A 13,827-nucleotide genomic window follows, 5' to 3' on the forward strand; every position below is an offset into this window, starting at 1 on the left:
GTACTCTGGCTCCCAGGAATCTCTAGTATTAACCCAATTGATCTGCTCTCTTCAATGTTGAGGGAACCAGCAATTAAGGAAATAAGGAAGAAATGACACATAGGTAGTGCAAGAAATCAATGTTGTAATATTCTACTCTAAGATTCATTCTATCAGGAGAGGAATTTCTTCAAAGAGAGAATAAACTGTAGCCCTGCTATAAGGTATTTGGTGTTACCAGGAAATATTTGCAGAGGGTGAAAGTGTAAGTATGTGACAGCACACGTGGAGTGGGACCATCTATTTTCCATAGGATGTTGCTTTTAACCCCAGGCACACAGCACAGAATAATCTCTGTGCAACATAAAAGCTTTGGGGGAAATCTGTGGCTGCTGAAACAGTTTAAATAAGCCAGCCAGATAGTTAGTGAATTGATTGTTTTGCAAGTAAAATCAATTTGTAGCAGTCCACTCTTTGTAGCTCAGCTCTCTAAGTTCTGAGATCTGGAGCAATTGCTGTACCTGTGGAATACTTTCTTTTCCCCCCTACAAGTACAGTCTCTAAGGTTAATTATGTACCAAGAGTTAAAGAGGCATTGCCAGGAGTAATGAGAGGAAAACGCACATCACAGGCAGATATTCTCAACTCAATTTCTAAATTGAATTTTTTTTTTTTTTTTTTATACAGGCTGCAAAATACAAGCTGGCAGCTCTGCCTGTGGCAGGTGCACTGATCGGAGGAATGGTAGGGGGTCCTATTGGCCTCCTTGCAGGCTTCAAAGTGGCAGGAATTGCAGCTGCACTTGGTGGTGGGGTGTTGGGCTTCACAGGTGGAAAACTGATACAAAGAAAGAAACAGAAAATGATGGAGAAGCTCACTTCCAGCTGTCCAGATCTTCCCAGCCAAACTGACAAGAAATGCAGTTAAAAACCAAACTTCAGGATTATTGGTGCCAACATGTGTACCCTAATGAGGATCTTTGCTGCTGTTGGACCCTCCTTCACCTTTTGGAACACAAGTATATCAAGATAGTGGCTACTGATGTTCAAGTGGGATTGAAGTGTGATAAGTGGATATATTTTGTTGTTTGCTGGGGTGTTCATGGAGATGTTAGAGATTGAGGCCCTGGGCTGAGGGTGTATAATGTATGTCAGCTAAGTTTGAAGACTGCCAAGGAGCAGATTTTCTCCCTGGAAATGTGAACACTGAACCTCTAACTCTGATAAGGACTTGAGATGTGTAGAAATATTGGGTTATGGAAGACTAGTTTCTTCCATAACCCTGAATTGGAGACCTTAAGGCTAAGTGTAGATTATTGAGGTTTGTTAGCAAGGAAAAGAATAAGAGTTCAGAAGCCTTTGTTACCGGATAGGGAAATCAGGGCCTAGTGAGGAGCACAGGTGGACTGCATAATGGAGTCCATTGGCGAACCCTATTGCAGTTTGGTCCAACTATATTTTCTGGTGAAGGAAATTAATGATGTAAGAAAATGAAAGAGGCTCAACTTCTCTTCCCAAAATCTTCTGGCTTCTGAACTCTTCCTCTGCCTCTCTTTAAATAAATAACACAATTTCAAATGGTAGGAGACTTATTAAGCCAGTCACCAAGCTTGGTCTGTCAGCCTGTCTCCTAACACCTCAAAGATCTTGTGCCCTGTGCCGTCCCTCCCTTGTAATTATGAAAAAGTTCTTTGGTTTTTGGGGCGAATTCTACCCATGTATAATGAGGAATTCTCTCATAACCTTTTTTGTCTTGTCTCTCATCTCTGTTCATCCCTTCCTATAACCTCTAGGTAAAAAGAAAAGAAAAAAAGAAATTTCCAGATATTTTCAACATTGTTAGAGTTTGGGCTAAAATGAGCAAGGAGAAAAAACCACCAAGAACATTTCCTGGGGCATGCTCCACTTTTGAGGGGTGATATATCTGCCAGAGAGGGGGTATCTGACCCAGTCTTCAGCTGATCTCGGGGGAGCTGAGAACTCGCTTGCTACCTCATTTCTGTTACTACCGTCCTTTTCCCCAGACTTTTTATCTCCTATGCATCCCTTTGGTTTCTCTTGCTGCTGTTTCTTCCCCAACATGGTGTACCCGTGCTTACCTTTCTCACATTCTGGACAATGATGAACAAAGACCTATGCAAGACTCAGACCCAGGGAAGGGTGTGGTGCTAATCTCAACACCTGACATTCACAGCAAGCATGGTCCAGCCCAACCACGTGTCTATCTCAAACTGTAGAAAGGCTTTAAATTTGGAAAAAAAGAATTTAAGATTATGGGCAGCTTCCCTCTGTTCCCCAACTCATTTAAAATAGGAGGGAATCACCTTTTGCCTTACTTACTCTTTTTTCTGAGCACAGGAATGGGCACCTACACCCCAGGTGGTGTGAGCTGTCTCTCTGCCAGGAGTTAAGGTTCATCAGGGGATTGGACGGTTTATCACTGCTTTCTTTGTGAGTTTACTTTTAGTAACTTTTATTGATGGCTACCTTTCATGTCCTTGTCTAAAGAGACTTTCTCTTTCATACTTCTTGAATCTCATCAATGAATTCCAGTGAAACAGCGCCATTTCTTAGTATCATTAAATAACTAGAAAGTAGCAAGTATTGCTCTCTGCTGCTTTGTATCATTAACATATTAATAATACCAAGAAGGAAATATTTGAATAAGCATCAGATTCTGATCCAGTATCTGATACTGGACACCTGTGAGGCTGGGATAATTACTTTTGAACTACACCTCTTCTCTAGTTTCTGGACCTTGCTCTGTCCCTTTAACACAGGGTGATCAAACCTGAATGAGGATCAGAACTCACCCAGCACTTACTAAAGCAAGATTCCTAAACCTCTGTTCCAGGGGTAATTCTGACATCACCAGTCCAGCATAGTCAGCTGAAATTATAAATCTAAGATACAGTTACATCAAGATTCAGCTGTGTCATTTAATTCTGAAACTCCCAGTATTCTACCCTTCTTCATCACTGCATATTACCCCTCTCTTCCCCCCCAAGTGGGCTATCCTTTCAGCCCACCAACTTAGTGGCAGCACTAGGGATTCATTATAAGGTAAGCCTGGTTTACATAAGGACCTGAAGGAGAAAGGAAGCCTGTATTTGAAGCTCACACTTTGTGTTGGTATCTCTCAATTTTACTGAGCCAGTGTGGAACACCACTGTATGTATTCGTATAAGCCCTTGACTTTTACTGCTCATCAGGATTGGAATATTACTCTAGCGGTCTTCACATATAGGCAAGTTATAGTACTTTTAAAAAGTATCTCATTTCCCTATAATGGAACCTAATAGCCAACTTTTTCATAGAAATTGCTAGAAGAGTTTGATCAACTATGAACGATAGTGTTTATAAGCATAAAATAGTATGGCGCAGAAACCAATCTTAAAATTGAATTTAATGTTTTATCGTATTAGATTAAATATCTTCTCCAATTCATGTCTTATTTTTACTACGACAAGTTAGAAAGTGGGAACACTTTGATTAAGGTCTTAAAATTTGTGGGCCCTCATTTGGATAAAGGCAGCAATCCTAAGGACTTTTTTTTTTTTTTTTAACCTGAGAATTTATCTGTAGAGCAGAGATTTTCAAACCTTTTGGCTGTAGCCCACAGTAAAAAACGCATTTATATCAAACGTTAGAATATGCCTAATGAACATTACGTACCATTCTGATGCTTTTTATATTTTCAGTTTTTAAAATATGCCAGTTGCAACCCACTAAATTGATATCTACCAATGGGTTGCAACCCTTAGCTTGAAAAAAACACTCTCACAGAGGAACTGGAATTTCTTGAATATCTTCTGTTTGCCAGGCACTTCACCAGGCATTTTACAAGTAAGGAAACTGGGCGTCAGAGAAAATAATTGGCAGAGGTTTACTCAACTACAAAGGGGTGAAGGCAGGAATGTTAACTAGGTCTGTTGAGCTACAAAAACTGTTTTATGTCTCTCATACTATACTGCCTCTATACAAAATTGAGATGGGGGTTGGGGCAGGGGCTCATGCCTGCAGTCCCAGCACTTTGGGAGGCAGAGGCCAGGGGATCACTTGAGCCCAGGAGTTTGAGACCAGCCTGGACAACATAGTGAGACTCTGCATGAAAAAAATTAAAAATTAGCTGGGTGTGGCATAGCACACACCTGTGGTCCCAGCTACATGGGAAGCTGAAGTAGGAGGATCACTTGAACTCAGGAGCAGCCTTGGTGACAGAACAAGACCCTGTCTCAAAAAAAAAAAAAAAAAAAAATTGGGTCGTCCATTCTGCTTTACCAAATAGGCTTTGCAATGACACTTTCCATTCATTTGCATCTTTTTAAAAAACTTCTGATTCCTCACTGAGTGTCCAGCAGCCTCAAAGTTTTTAATGGTAGCTGATGCAGACATACACAGTGTTCAATTTGGCCCTTAAACTATAAAATCAAGAGTATTTCAATCCATCCACCTGCCTACAAGTTTTCTTAATGTTTACTGGTTATAACCATTGTTTAAACAGTGCTTTTTATGTAATTTAAAAATAAACTTTAATGCTTTTTAAAACAAATTTATCATAATTCATAGATCAAATGATTATCCTTTAAAATGATACCCTTGGGAAATCATGTACTTACTGTAGTGATGCTAGTATTAATATTACTTAGACTAATTTTGAAACTGTTCTTTCAGAATTGCCTCCAAAGACATTTTGCAGACCATCCCAGAAAGGAGGGTATGATGGTGCTGTGTAGAACTGGCCAGAGTTCCTGGAGGATTCTGAGGTTATACTGAAACTCAGTGCTGTACAGGGAGAATTCCATGAGTCCAAAAACCTCCTTTTGTGGGCTGCCTGCCTCCTGCCCTCCCTTAAGTGCTCTAAGATTTTTGTACAGGAGTAAGAATCAAATACTGGTAACATCAATCACAAGAAGTTGAGGAAACCTGTAATGTAACTATATAATATAGAACCTTTTTCTTCCATTAAAGTGCAGAAACCAAACCATGCTTTGTGTTAACCTTAAATATGAAAGGTGTTTCTCAGGGTCCCCTTTGTCCTTCCTTGCTGCCACATGAAATCTTACAAGGAAAGATGAAGAAAAGCCTGGGGGGGAAGTTCTCCTGGGAAATGAGGTGTTTTCTTGTTATAAAGTAGAATGTGGCTGTGGTTCACAGGTACTTAACGAATGTTAGATAATGTTCTTAAGTAATCAGAGGCCTAATAAAAGGTAGGGGAGTTTCTCTTCTAGCCTAAATTAATATTAAAAGTTTGGGGGTATTTTTTGTTTTTAAATTAATACTTTGTTGTTTTTAACAGGTGCTCCTCACAATTTACATTCATTAATTTGATGCCCTTTTACAAAGAAACTTCTTAGGTATTATAAACAATCAATGTAAAGGATCCACATGGTATGTATCCACATTGCTACTCTCATATAGAAATGGGAGATAAGAAATATATCTGTGCAATATTAAATTGAAAAAAAAAAAAACCATAAAAGGTGTCAAAGGCAAATGATTTGTTCCAGATCACAAAACTAGTTGGCACAAGAGATAGGATTATAACCAGGGTCTAAGAAAAAAAATCCTGAAGGTAATTTCACTGAGTGTTATGCCATATCAAGTTACCTGCTAAGGCTCGAGGTCTTTCAGACTAGCTTTAACATTCCAAATCAGGCAGTAGCTACAATGGAAAGATAATTGGATGGGGAATCCTGAGCTCAGAGTCCTAGTTTGGCTTTGTCTCTTGTAGCAACATTTGTTAAAATCAGGGGCAGCTGTCTTCTCCTATCCCAGCCATGAATCTTCCAATTTAGTGGTCACCAACTTGACTCCATTCCTTACATCAAGCCTTGTCCTGTCAATTCTCCCTTAAATGTTTGTTGCATCCATTTCTAAATATATCCATGGCCATCACTCTAGTAAAAGACTATTACCTCACACCCTACACTTGATCTTCCCCCAACTTTAAGTGGCTCCGTTCCTCATATCACTGCCACAAGAATTAACAACCATGCCCATCTTTCATTTTTCTGCTGAAAGATTTTCAGTGGCTCCCACTGAATACCAAATAAAGTTTGAATCCCTTAGATTGGCATTCACAGCCTTCTATGTTCTGGCCCCAGCTTTATCTCTTGAAACTCATTACTCACCATCTGACAATGCCACTAAATATCCACAAGAGTGATTTCAAGGTTTTTCTATGGTGAAGGTTCAAACTGGTAATAAACCATGTTTACATTTTTCTGGTCTAAAATAATTTCTATATTACTTTATAATAGTCAGCTGAGGTTTGTTTAAGCTCTTGGACAAGCCTAAAACTTGTATCTTGAAGAAAATATTTTTTTCCACCCAAAGAAATTGCATTCAATTTCTTAACCTTCAAAACAATGTCAGTGTTGTCACCTGTGCATTTGATAGCTAAAGCACAAGTATTCTTCAGGAGCATAAATACTCCAGCCTTGAATGAATACTCCAGCCATTGTCCAGCTCCTGTGAAAAACTTAATATTTGGGAAAGACATTCAATGGTATGTGTTTTCTATATACTTCACAAGTAGTTGAGATTTTCTTGTATTAAGGTTAATCACTAAAAAGATGTTTACTTGGGTTTCATTATCTAAACCCCCTAAAGATGTTTTCCATTTTATTGTTAAACTCTTGGTGTTAGCAAGGGTCAGCACAAGAAAAGGCCCAATGGCAAGAAGTTCTGCAAATTCTGTAAAGCTTACTGAATTCATTTGTCATTTATAATGTTGCTGAGTGGTGCTCGAATAAGGAAACATGCAATAAATTTACTTACTTAACCAACATTTAACTGAAGGCCTGTTGTGTGTTGAGTGCTGGGGCCATACATAGAAAAATACTAGACCTATAGACTCTACCCTTGTAAACCATTCAGGCTAATGAATTCAGATACCTAAAGCAAGTAAATCCCAGTAAAACATGGTAAGTGCCCTAAGAGAGGAATGAGCAAAGTAATACGAGGGCACACAGAGTGGAGGGACCAAACTCTGTTTGGAAAAGAAGGAGCAGGCTTTGTGGAACATGTGGTATTTGAGAGTACCTAAAGAAGAATACGCCTGATTGAAGACGGAATTATGGACGAAGGGCTCAAAACATAACATGGTGGGCTCACAGAAAACTAAGAAATTAAACACACCTGAGTGATGAAGCTGGTTGGATGGAAATAGGCTAAGATGTTATCTATTTAAAATTTAATACTTCTTTGTTCATAGGAATTGATATATTGCTTTGTGTCAGATAAGACTATTACTCCTCTGAGTTCCTCATTTTGCCTTCTTGCCAGGGAAGTTAGTATTAAACTTCACATTTGGTGGAGTTCTTGGTATATTTGACATATTTGCCTTTCCCACAGGTTGTGCTTTCTTCCCTCTCTGCTTAAGAGATCATCTGCTTAACACTGAATGCCCTCTTTGTTCCTAATAGTCATTCCATATTTATTGAAAACCCACTGAGAAAACAGTCATGAAACTTACTTCTTAGTGTCCAAGTCCTTCACAATCGTTTTCCATCTCTACATGAATATTTCTTGACCACTGCAATTCAGTGGCTCCGGTTTTCACTTACGGTTAATTCTGCAATGTTCTCGAACTTCAGAGGGGTAAAATTCTTTCACTGGTGGTGGTGTGATCTCCCCAACTAGACTGTAATCTGCTTTCAGGGCAGGGATCATATCATCTTCTTTGAGTACTTCTTGCCATGAAATACAGTGATGAGAAGGAAAAAAGAAACTACATTCCTGTTAGTGATTGTTAGATGATGAGTGATGAGGTAATAGCATGTGAGTTCTGCTCTCTTTTGGGGACGTGTATTGAAATATGAAATAGCTTTCTAAGACATATCAAATCCTTGCTTAGTACCCACTTTTATATATTAACAGGAATGAATGATGCAACAGAAGAAATCCAGACAACAACTCCAGGACTTGGAAATCATGAATTTAAATTTTCAGAATTTGCAGGTGAAGATATTTCTATCTCTTTTTCCAATTAAAAGTCATGACTTGGAAGAGAGAAGATACAGGACCTGAATCACTGAAGAAATACAGAGAAAATTTGGACTGACTTATTTTCCATCCTACCTTAGGATTGCTAGGTCAGAATAGCAGGAATCCAAGAAGTATTGATAGTCTGACAGAGTAGTATTGAAACAGGGTGCAGCAGCAGGAATGTAATGGCCGTGTCAAGCAAGCAGGTATTGGCATTGGGCAAGGGCGGGGCTGAAGAGGTAAGCATTTGACAGGATTTGAACCTGGGTCTCGAATGCTAAGGTTCATGTACTTATTCCAACAAACAGCTGCTCAATTAGCTGATAGGAATGAAAAGGAATCCAGCGGCATTTACTAGTTCTGCATAGTTCCCTTTCTTTCCTCTATAGGTTTTAATGTTCATAACAGGTTGCTGCCACTTATCAGGGTACACTGGGGATCAACAATTCAGGATGTCCTTAAGTCTTCCTCCTTCCTACCTTGATACCTTGCTATCTCACAGGGTAGTTATGAGGATTAAAAGACTAAATTCATGTTCAGTGCCTATAATAGTGCCTGGCTCCTAGCAACTGCAAATGTTAGTTGCTGTTACTAATTGTTACCATTTTTTCCCCAAAGTTTAAAGGAAATGCACATTAACTTAAAAAAGGTATCGTGTACCTACGAGAAGTGTTAGGGAGACACCTAAAATGAGTGGAGACTTGAGAAATATACTAAGAATCCTTAAAATGGTTTTTTTTTAAGGCTTTAAGAAGACTGTTCAAAGATGACAGATGCCTGGTAGAAAGTGCATCTTTCTCATCTTTATTAAGATTGATATCCAAACATGAAAATATGTAAGATCCGGTTAGGAGCAGGGTGATCATACATCCCAGTTTGTCTGGGACAGTCCTGATTTACATCTGTTGTCCTGGTGAAATTATTACTAATGCTCCCTTTTCATCTCAATGTCCTGGTCTGGATGAAAAAAATTACATGGTCACCTTAGTAGTAAGGGCAATGAAAATAAGTGTGGTGTTATCAAAAAACAAAGAGCATCTATAATTAAAAAGAATTGATCATTTATAGGCTCAGATAAAAAACAAAATCCCAACGTTAGTGGGAACATATACATGTAGGTTAAATTACTACCAGTAATTGTGAAAAACAAGAAAATAGAAAATGTTCCAGAACACTGAGCTTGGGCAAAAGGCTAAATTTAAGGGGTAAAAGCTGAATTCCAGAAGCCACACACCAGGAAATTTACCTTTGAATCCTGGAAAATTTCTGAATGGACACTTGTGTTTTAAATCAGAAAGCCATGCTCATTTTGAAGTCAGAATTGATCACTCAGAATTGATGACCTGTTCTATTTTCCTTGCTGTGTGCATAGCCAGGAATGCCATGTTCGATTCCGCTTCCTGGGCAGTAGTCAGGGCAGGAAAACAAGGCGTCAGAATTCTAAGATTGATATAATCCTATGTAGGCAAGTTTATACAGGGCACCAAGACAGTAGGCATGTGGATTCCTCCCTGGTAGCCGTGGCAATAAGTTATTACCTGAGAAGACTAGAGCTGTGAGGAAAAAACAGGTCAGTAATACCTAATAATACTTTTTATTACAGTAAGATAATAGAATAATGACAGTCTTTATTAACAACAATTCTCTTGGAGAAGGGCCTGATGTGCTTAGGAAAGTATAGCTCTTTCTGAGCAAGAAAGCACTTCTAGGAAGGCTCCCAATTTCCAAGGCTGTACACACCTCCATGTTCCCTGCGACTAACTCACATCCTAGCACCTACAACATTCCATTATTTACACATCTATTTTGCTCCTTCACTCAACTTTCAGCTCCTTGATGGTAGGTACAGTCTCCTTACTGTTAGATCTCTAGCCTGGAAACAGTAGATAATGCTTGCTGAATGGCAGATGGTGTTTTGAAAACCACAACAGGGCTATTTTGTCAAGTCTTTTGCTCCATGAGGCCAAGATAGGGTCAGGTTACCTCACAGCAAATGTGGAGTTCAGAAATTTTCTGGCACCTCTGCAGGACTCTGCATTACCCAAGAGGGTATTCAAATGTCATTCTGATAGTTATGTATCTCTGGCTTGGTGTGCACTATAAGATTTTAATCTATTCTAGACAAAAACTCTTAGGACCCCAAAGCCGGATTCGGATACAGGATTAAAGGTGACTAGATTCACCTAAACACGTATTTATGATGGACAGAATCATCAGATGATTGTGATTTGCAGATTAACCAGTAGAGCTCATTCCATTTGTGGTGATGCTTTCTTGTTCTTTATTCATTTGCTCACATACTTATTATTTAATTTGGCTTTTTTTTTTTTCCATCAGAGATTTCCTGAATACCTTTAGTGTCGCAAGTGCTGGGATTACAAAGATAGAGGAGTTCGGGCTTTCAGGGCATTCACACAGTAATAAGAGAGATACATGTACTTCTAACTCTGAATTAGACTGAGTACTCTAAAATCCATAAAGGACTGTGGGACCACAGGGATTGACAAGTGTTATTAGGCACTAAGGATGAATGGGAGGAATTTACTAAGCAGGGTTGGGGGAAGGGAGCATTTTAGAGAAGCAATTTGTAAGCTGCACTGTTCCTCTTCTGGTGACTCTAAAACCTATTGTTTAAGGGCAGGCCAGCTTTTCCCCAATGTGTTCTTCAAGAGGGAAGTTGGATGCTTGCTGCAACGAAAGGCTGGGTTTGAGTGATCACATGGATTCATATAGCTTCCCATTCTGATTTGGTACAATTACCTGGAAAATAACTTTAAATCTGAGAAAGCTAGCAACTGTGGTCATCTAGATTCTGAGTAAAGTGTTTACAATATGATGTTATTTATAACAAAGTGAATTAGTAAAAAGTCTCAAATATAGAAATATTTTATAAATATAATTTTATTACTTGGAAATATATACAAAAATTCAAACACAGCTAAAAAACAGTTGCTAAGCAGAGTTCCTATCCAACCTGGTTTAATGAACATAAAGTTATCAGCATAAAACTTGAGTCCTGAAACAACTTGTCTTCAGGGTCTTTAAATAATGGGTTTAAAAAGAGGTAACTGTTTTGTTTTTTACACCTATTTAAATCTTTCCCCCCAATACAGAGTACTAACATTTGTTTGGTTCATGAGGTTTTATTTTAGAAAAATAGCTAAAGCTATTAGCTAATTATTTGAAAACTGCAATATGTTTCCCCATTTCCAGTCTTCTGTCACCTTACATTCTCCATAGTTTCTCAAAAATTCCCAATAGTTGTTAACAGAAAGCATTTGCAACCTCCAGTAGCTCTCTAGGATACAGAAGTGCGGATCTAACAATCTTGAAAATCATTTAAGGGGGCAATAATTTTTTTTTTTTTTTTCATTTTTGCAATTTCATGTCATTTTATTTTGGTCCAGCCATATCTCCTTGTAGGAGGAAAAAAAAAAAAAACTGAGTTATTCTGTTCTTCCTGATTGTCAATTCATTACACTACTTTATCCATTCTTTTTGCTCAGGTTTAAAAAAGAAAAAAAAAAAAAAGCCTTCTTGACAACCTTAGCATTTTCTATAAATTTAAGCTTATTGTGAGCTTGAACATTTCAAACATTTTTCTATTTCACTCTCCTCTAACTTTTGTCATGCCAGTTTTCCGTTCTTTTGCAAATGATCTTTGACAACCTGGCTTCATCAGAGAGCTCTGAGATGCTTTAGATGCCCATTCTCTATCTTATTGGCTAGGTTCTTTTAACTTAAAAAAATAATAATAATAATTTGTAGAATGTCATCTAAAAGTTTTCACAATTTGAAAAACTGGAAAAGGTAGCTGGCTAAGAAGCAGAAAGGCCTCCTTTTGGTTTTGGGAGTCAACTGTGATCTTCAGTCTGGTCTTGCATCCTCTCTTCCCAGCTGAGAAGCCTGAGGCCCTGAGTAGATTAAATAAACCGGGGAAGACGTCTACCTGAAATGGTCTCTGATTCACAGTTCAGAGGGGAACAAGTCTAAATTTGAGACTTGCTTCCACAATATTCTTTCTCAAAGTTGAAAGTGAACATATTTCCCTGCTTGCAATCTGCTGATGGATCTCTGCTGTCTACAATATATACTACAAACCCCTTAGTCTGGTACACAAGGCCCTGTGTGACCAGCTCCCATTTCTTTTTCTAGCTTCTCCAACCCCAAATGCCTTACTAAAAGAACTTTTTTCTCTAATGCATTAGGCTGTTTCACACCTTTGCTCAGATTATTCCCTCTCAGCCAGATCTCTACCTCCTGAGAACACCTGTTCATCTTTTAAAGGCTCAAAATAAAAATAATGTCTTCAAATCTCTGCAATTGAGTGCTCCTTTATGCCCTCATTAACCTTTATTTTCTTCTGTCTTTACATCTATAACACATTACAGTCATTGTTTACATATCCATCTGCTGACTAGATTGTAAACACCTCTAGGGCAGAAATAATGCTTTATTCAGCTTTGTCAGGTACTCTAGCACCAAAAAACTTGCACTGAATAAATGTCAGACTGAAATCTGCTTCCCTGTGACTTCCTCAAATCCTAGTTCAAGCCCTGGGATTCAGATAGACAATGCCAGCCCTTCAAATATCTAAAGACTGTCCAGTCCCAAGTCTTCTCCAAACAGAACAGCCTTAACATCCATATTTTAAAAACCTTTTTATCCAAGCTGTCCTTTCATGGAGTGCACTTGAGCTTAGTGACTTTTTATAAAATTAGGTAGGCACCACGTCCTGAGTGCTGAGCCCCTCAGGGTAAAAAAGTAACCAAGGTCACTTCGCTTCTCATTCATTAACTAAATGCCTGATGGTGACTACTAAGTGTCCAGAAATTCTAGGCACTAGTGATATAGACATTAAATTTAGTTTCCTTGTCCTCAATGGCTTCACAGTCCAGAGAAGACAATGATAGTGGCAGGGATAGAGCCTAAGCCCAGTATGCATGAATGCTAAATAATACTTCCTCAAATCAACTCCTTTTTTAAACAGCCACTTTATCATCTTACAGAATAGTGAACACGTACTCCTTGAGGCCTTTTTCATAATAACTACTCTTAAGTCAGCTCTCTGCAACCTCACCCCTGAATTGTATCTTTTGTTGATTATTTTTTCAAACCCAGTTACAGGATTACCATATTATTCCAGTTGATTGCATGTGCTGCTTTTGGTCCTGTGTGCTATCTTGTTGAATGTTTGTGAATTTCCATGCTGACCTTCACAGATCTGGTCCATCATCTAACCTGAAGACCATAACTCTAACTTCATTCAACTTACTGGCTAAAAGCAATGAGGATAACAGAACTAAGGCGCAACCTCTAGAAAGGTCCATCCTACTTTCTTATTCACAATCTGGTACAATACACTAAAATATACCCCTTATCACCTTATTAACATTTATTATTTTCAATAAAACTATGGAAACTATGGATAAATCATGTATCACTAGGAATTATAAGCTGGTTTTTAAAAAAATCATTAAATATCCATTATAAATATTTTATTTTAAAACAATTGGAAGATGTTACATATATTACATACTACATATAATGGCACATGTCAGCCTTTTAAGCTTAAAAATAATCTTTTCCCAAACTGGGATTGATTTATACCCAAGTATAAAATGACCCTTGGCCTATAGCACCAACCCGGGCCCAGAGGAAAAGCCAATTTTGAGCCTGTCTGTCCTCTGGCATTGGGCTTCCTGATATGACACTGAGGGTCCTCTCCCTCTGGTTTTATTCCCTGGCAGTATTGAGGCCTGGCACAGGGACCCATCTTACTGTATGCTGCAGGCCTGGGAAATCAGGGAATCTAGAGGGGGTAAGGTCCTCTAACCATTTTACAATGGAAAGAAAA

The 13,827-nt window shown here is 38.5% G+C and overlaps 1 protein-coding gene across 1 annotated transcript in view; it reads left to right on the forward strand.

Moving 5' to 3' along the window:
• STX17 (syntaxin 17) overlaps nucleotides 1-6,776 on the forward strand; it is a 71,773-nt gene extending 64,997 nt beyond the window's left edge. The window contains exon 8 of the mRNA XM_007968594.3: nucleotides 667-6,776. Coding sequence (XP_007966785.1) covers nucleotides 667-906 — 240 coding nt within the window. The 3' untranslated portion in view covers nucleotides 907-6,776. The remainder of the gene's footprint in view (nucleotides 1-666) is intronic.
• Nucleotides 6,777-13,827: the final 7,051 nt, after the last annotated feature.

Source organism: Chlorocebus sabaeus, chromosome 12 (assembly GCF_047675955.1).
Source record: "Chlorocebus sabaeus isolate Y175 chromosome 12, mChlSab1.0.hap1, whole genome shotgun sequence".
Taxonomy (NCBI): Eukaryota; Metazoa; Chordata; class Mammalia; order Primates; family Cercopithecidae; genus Chlorocebus; species Chlorocebus sabaeus.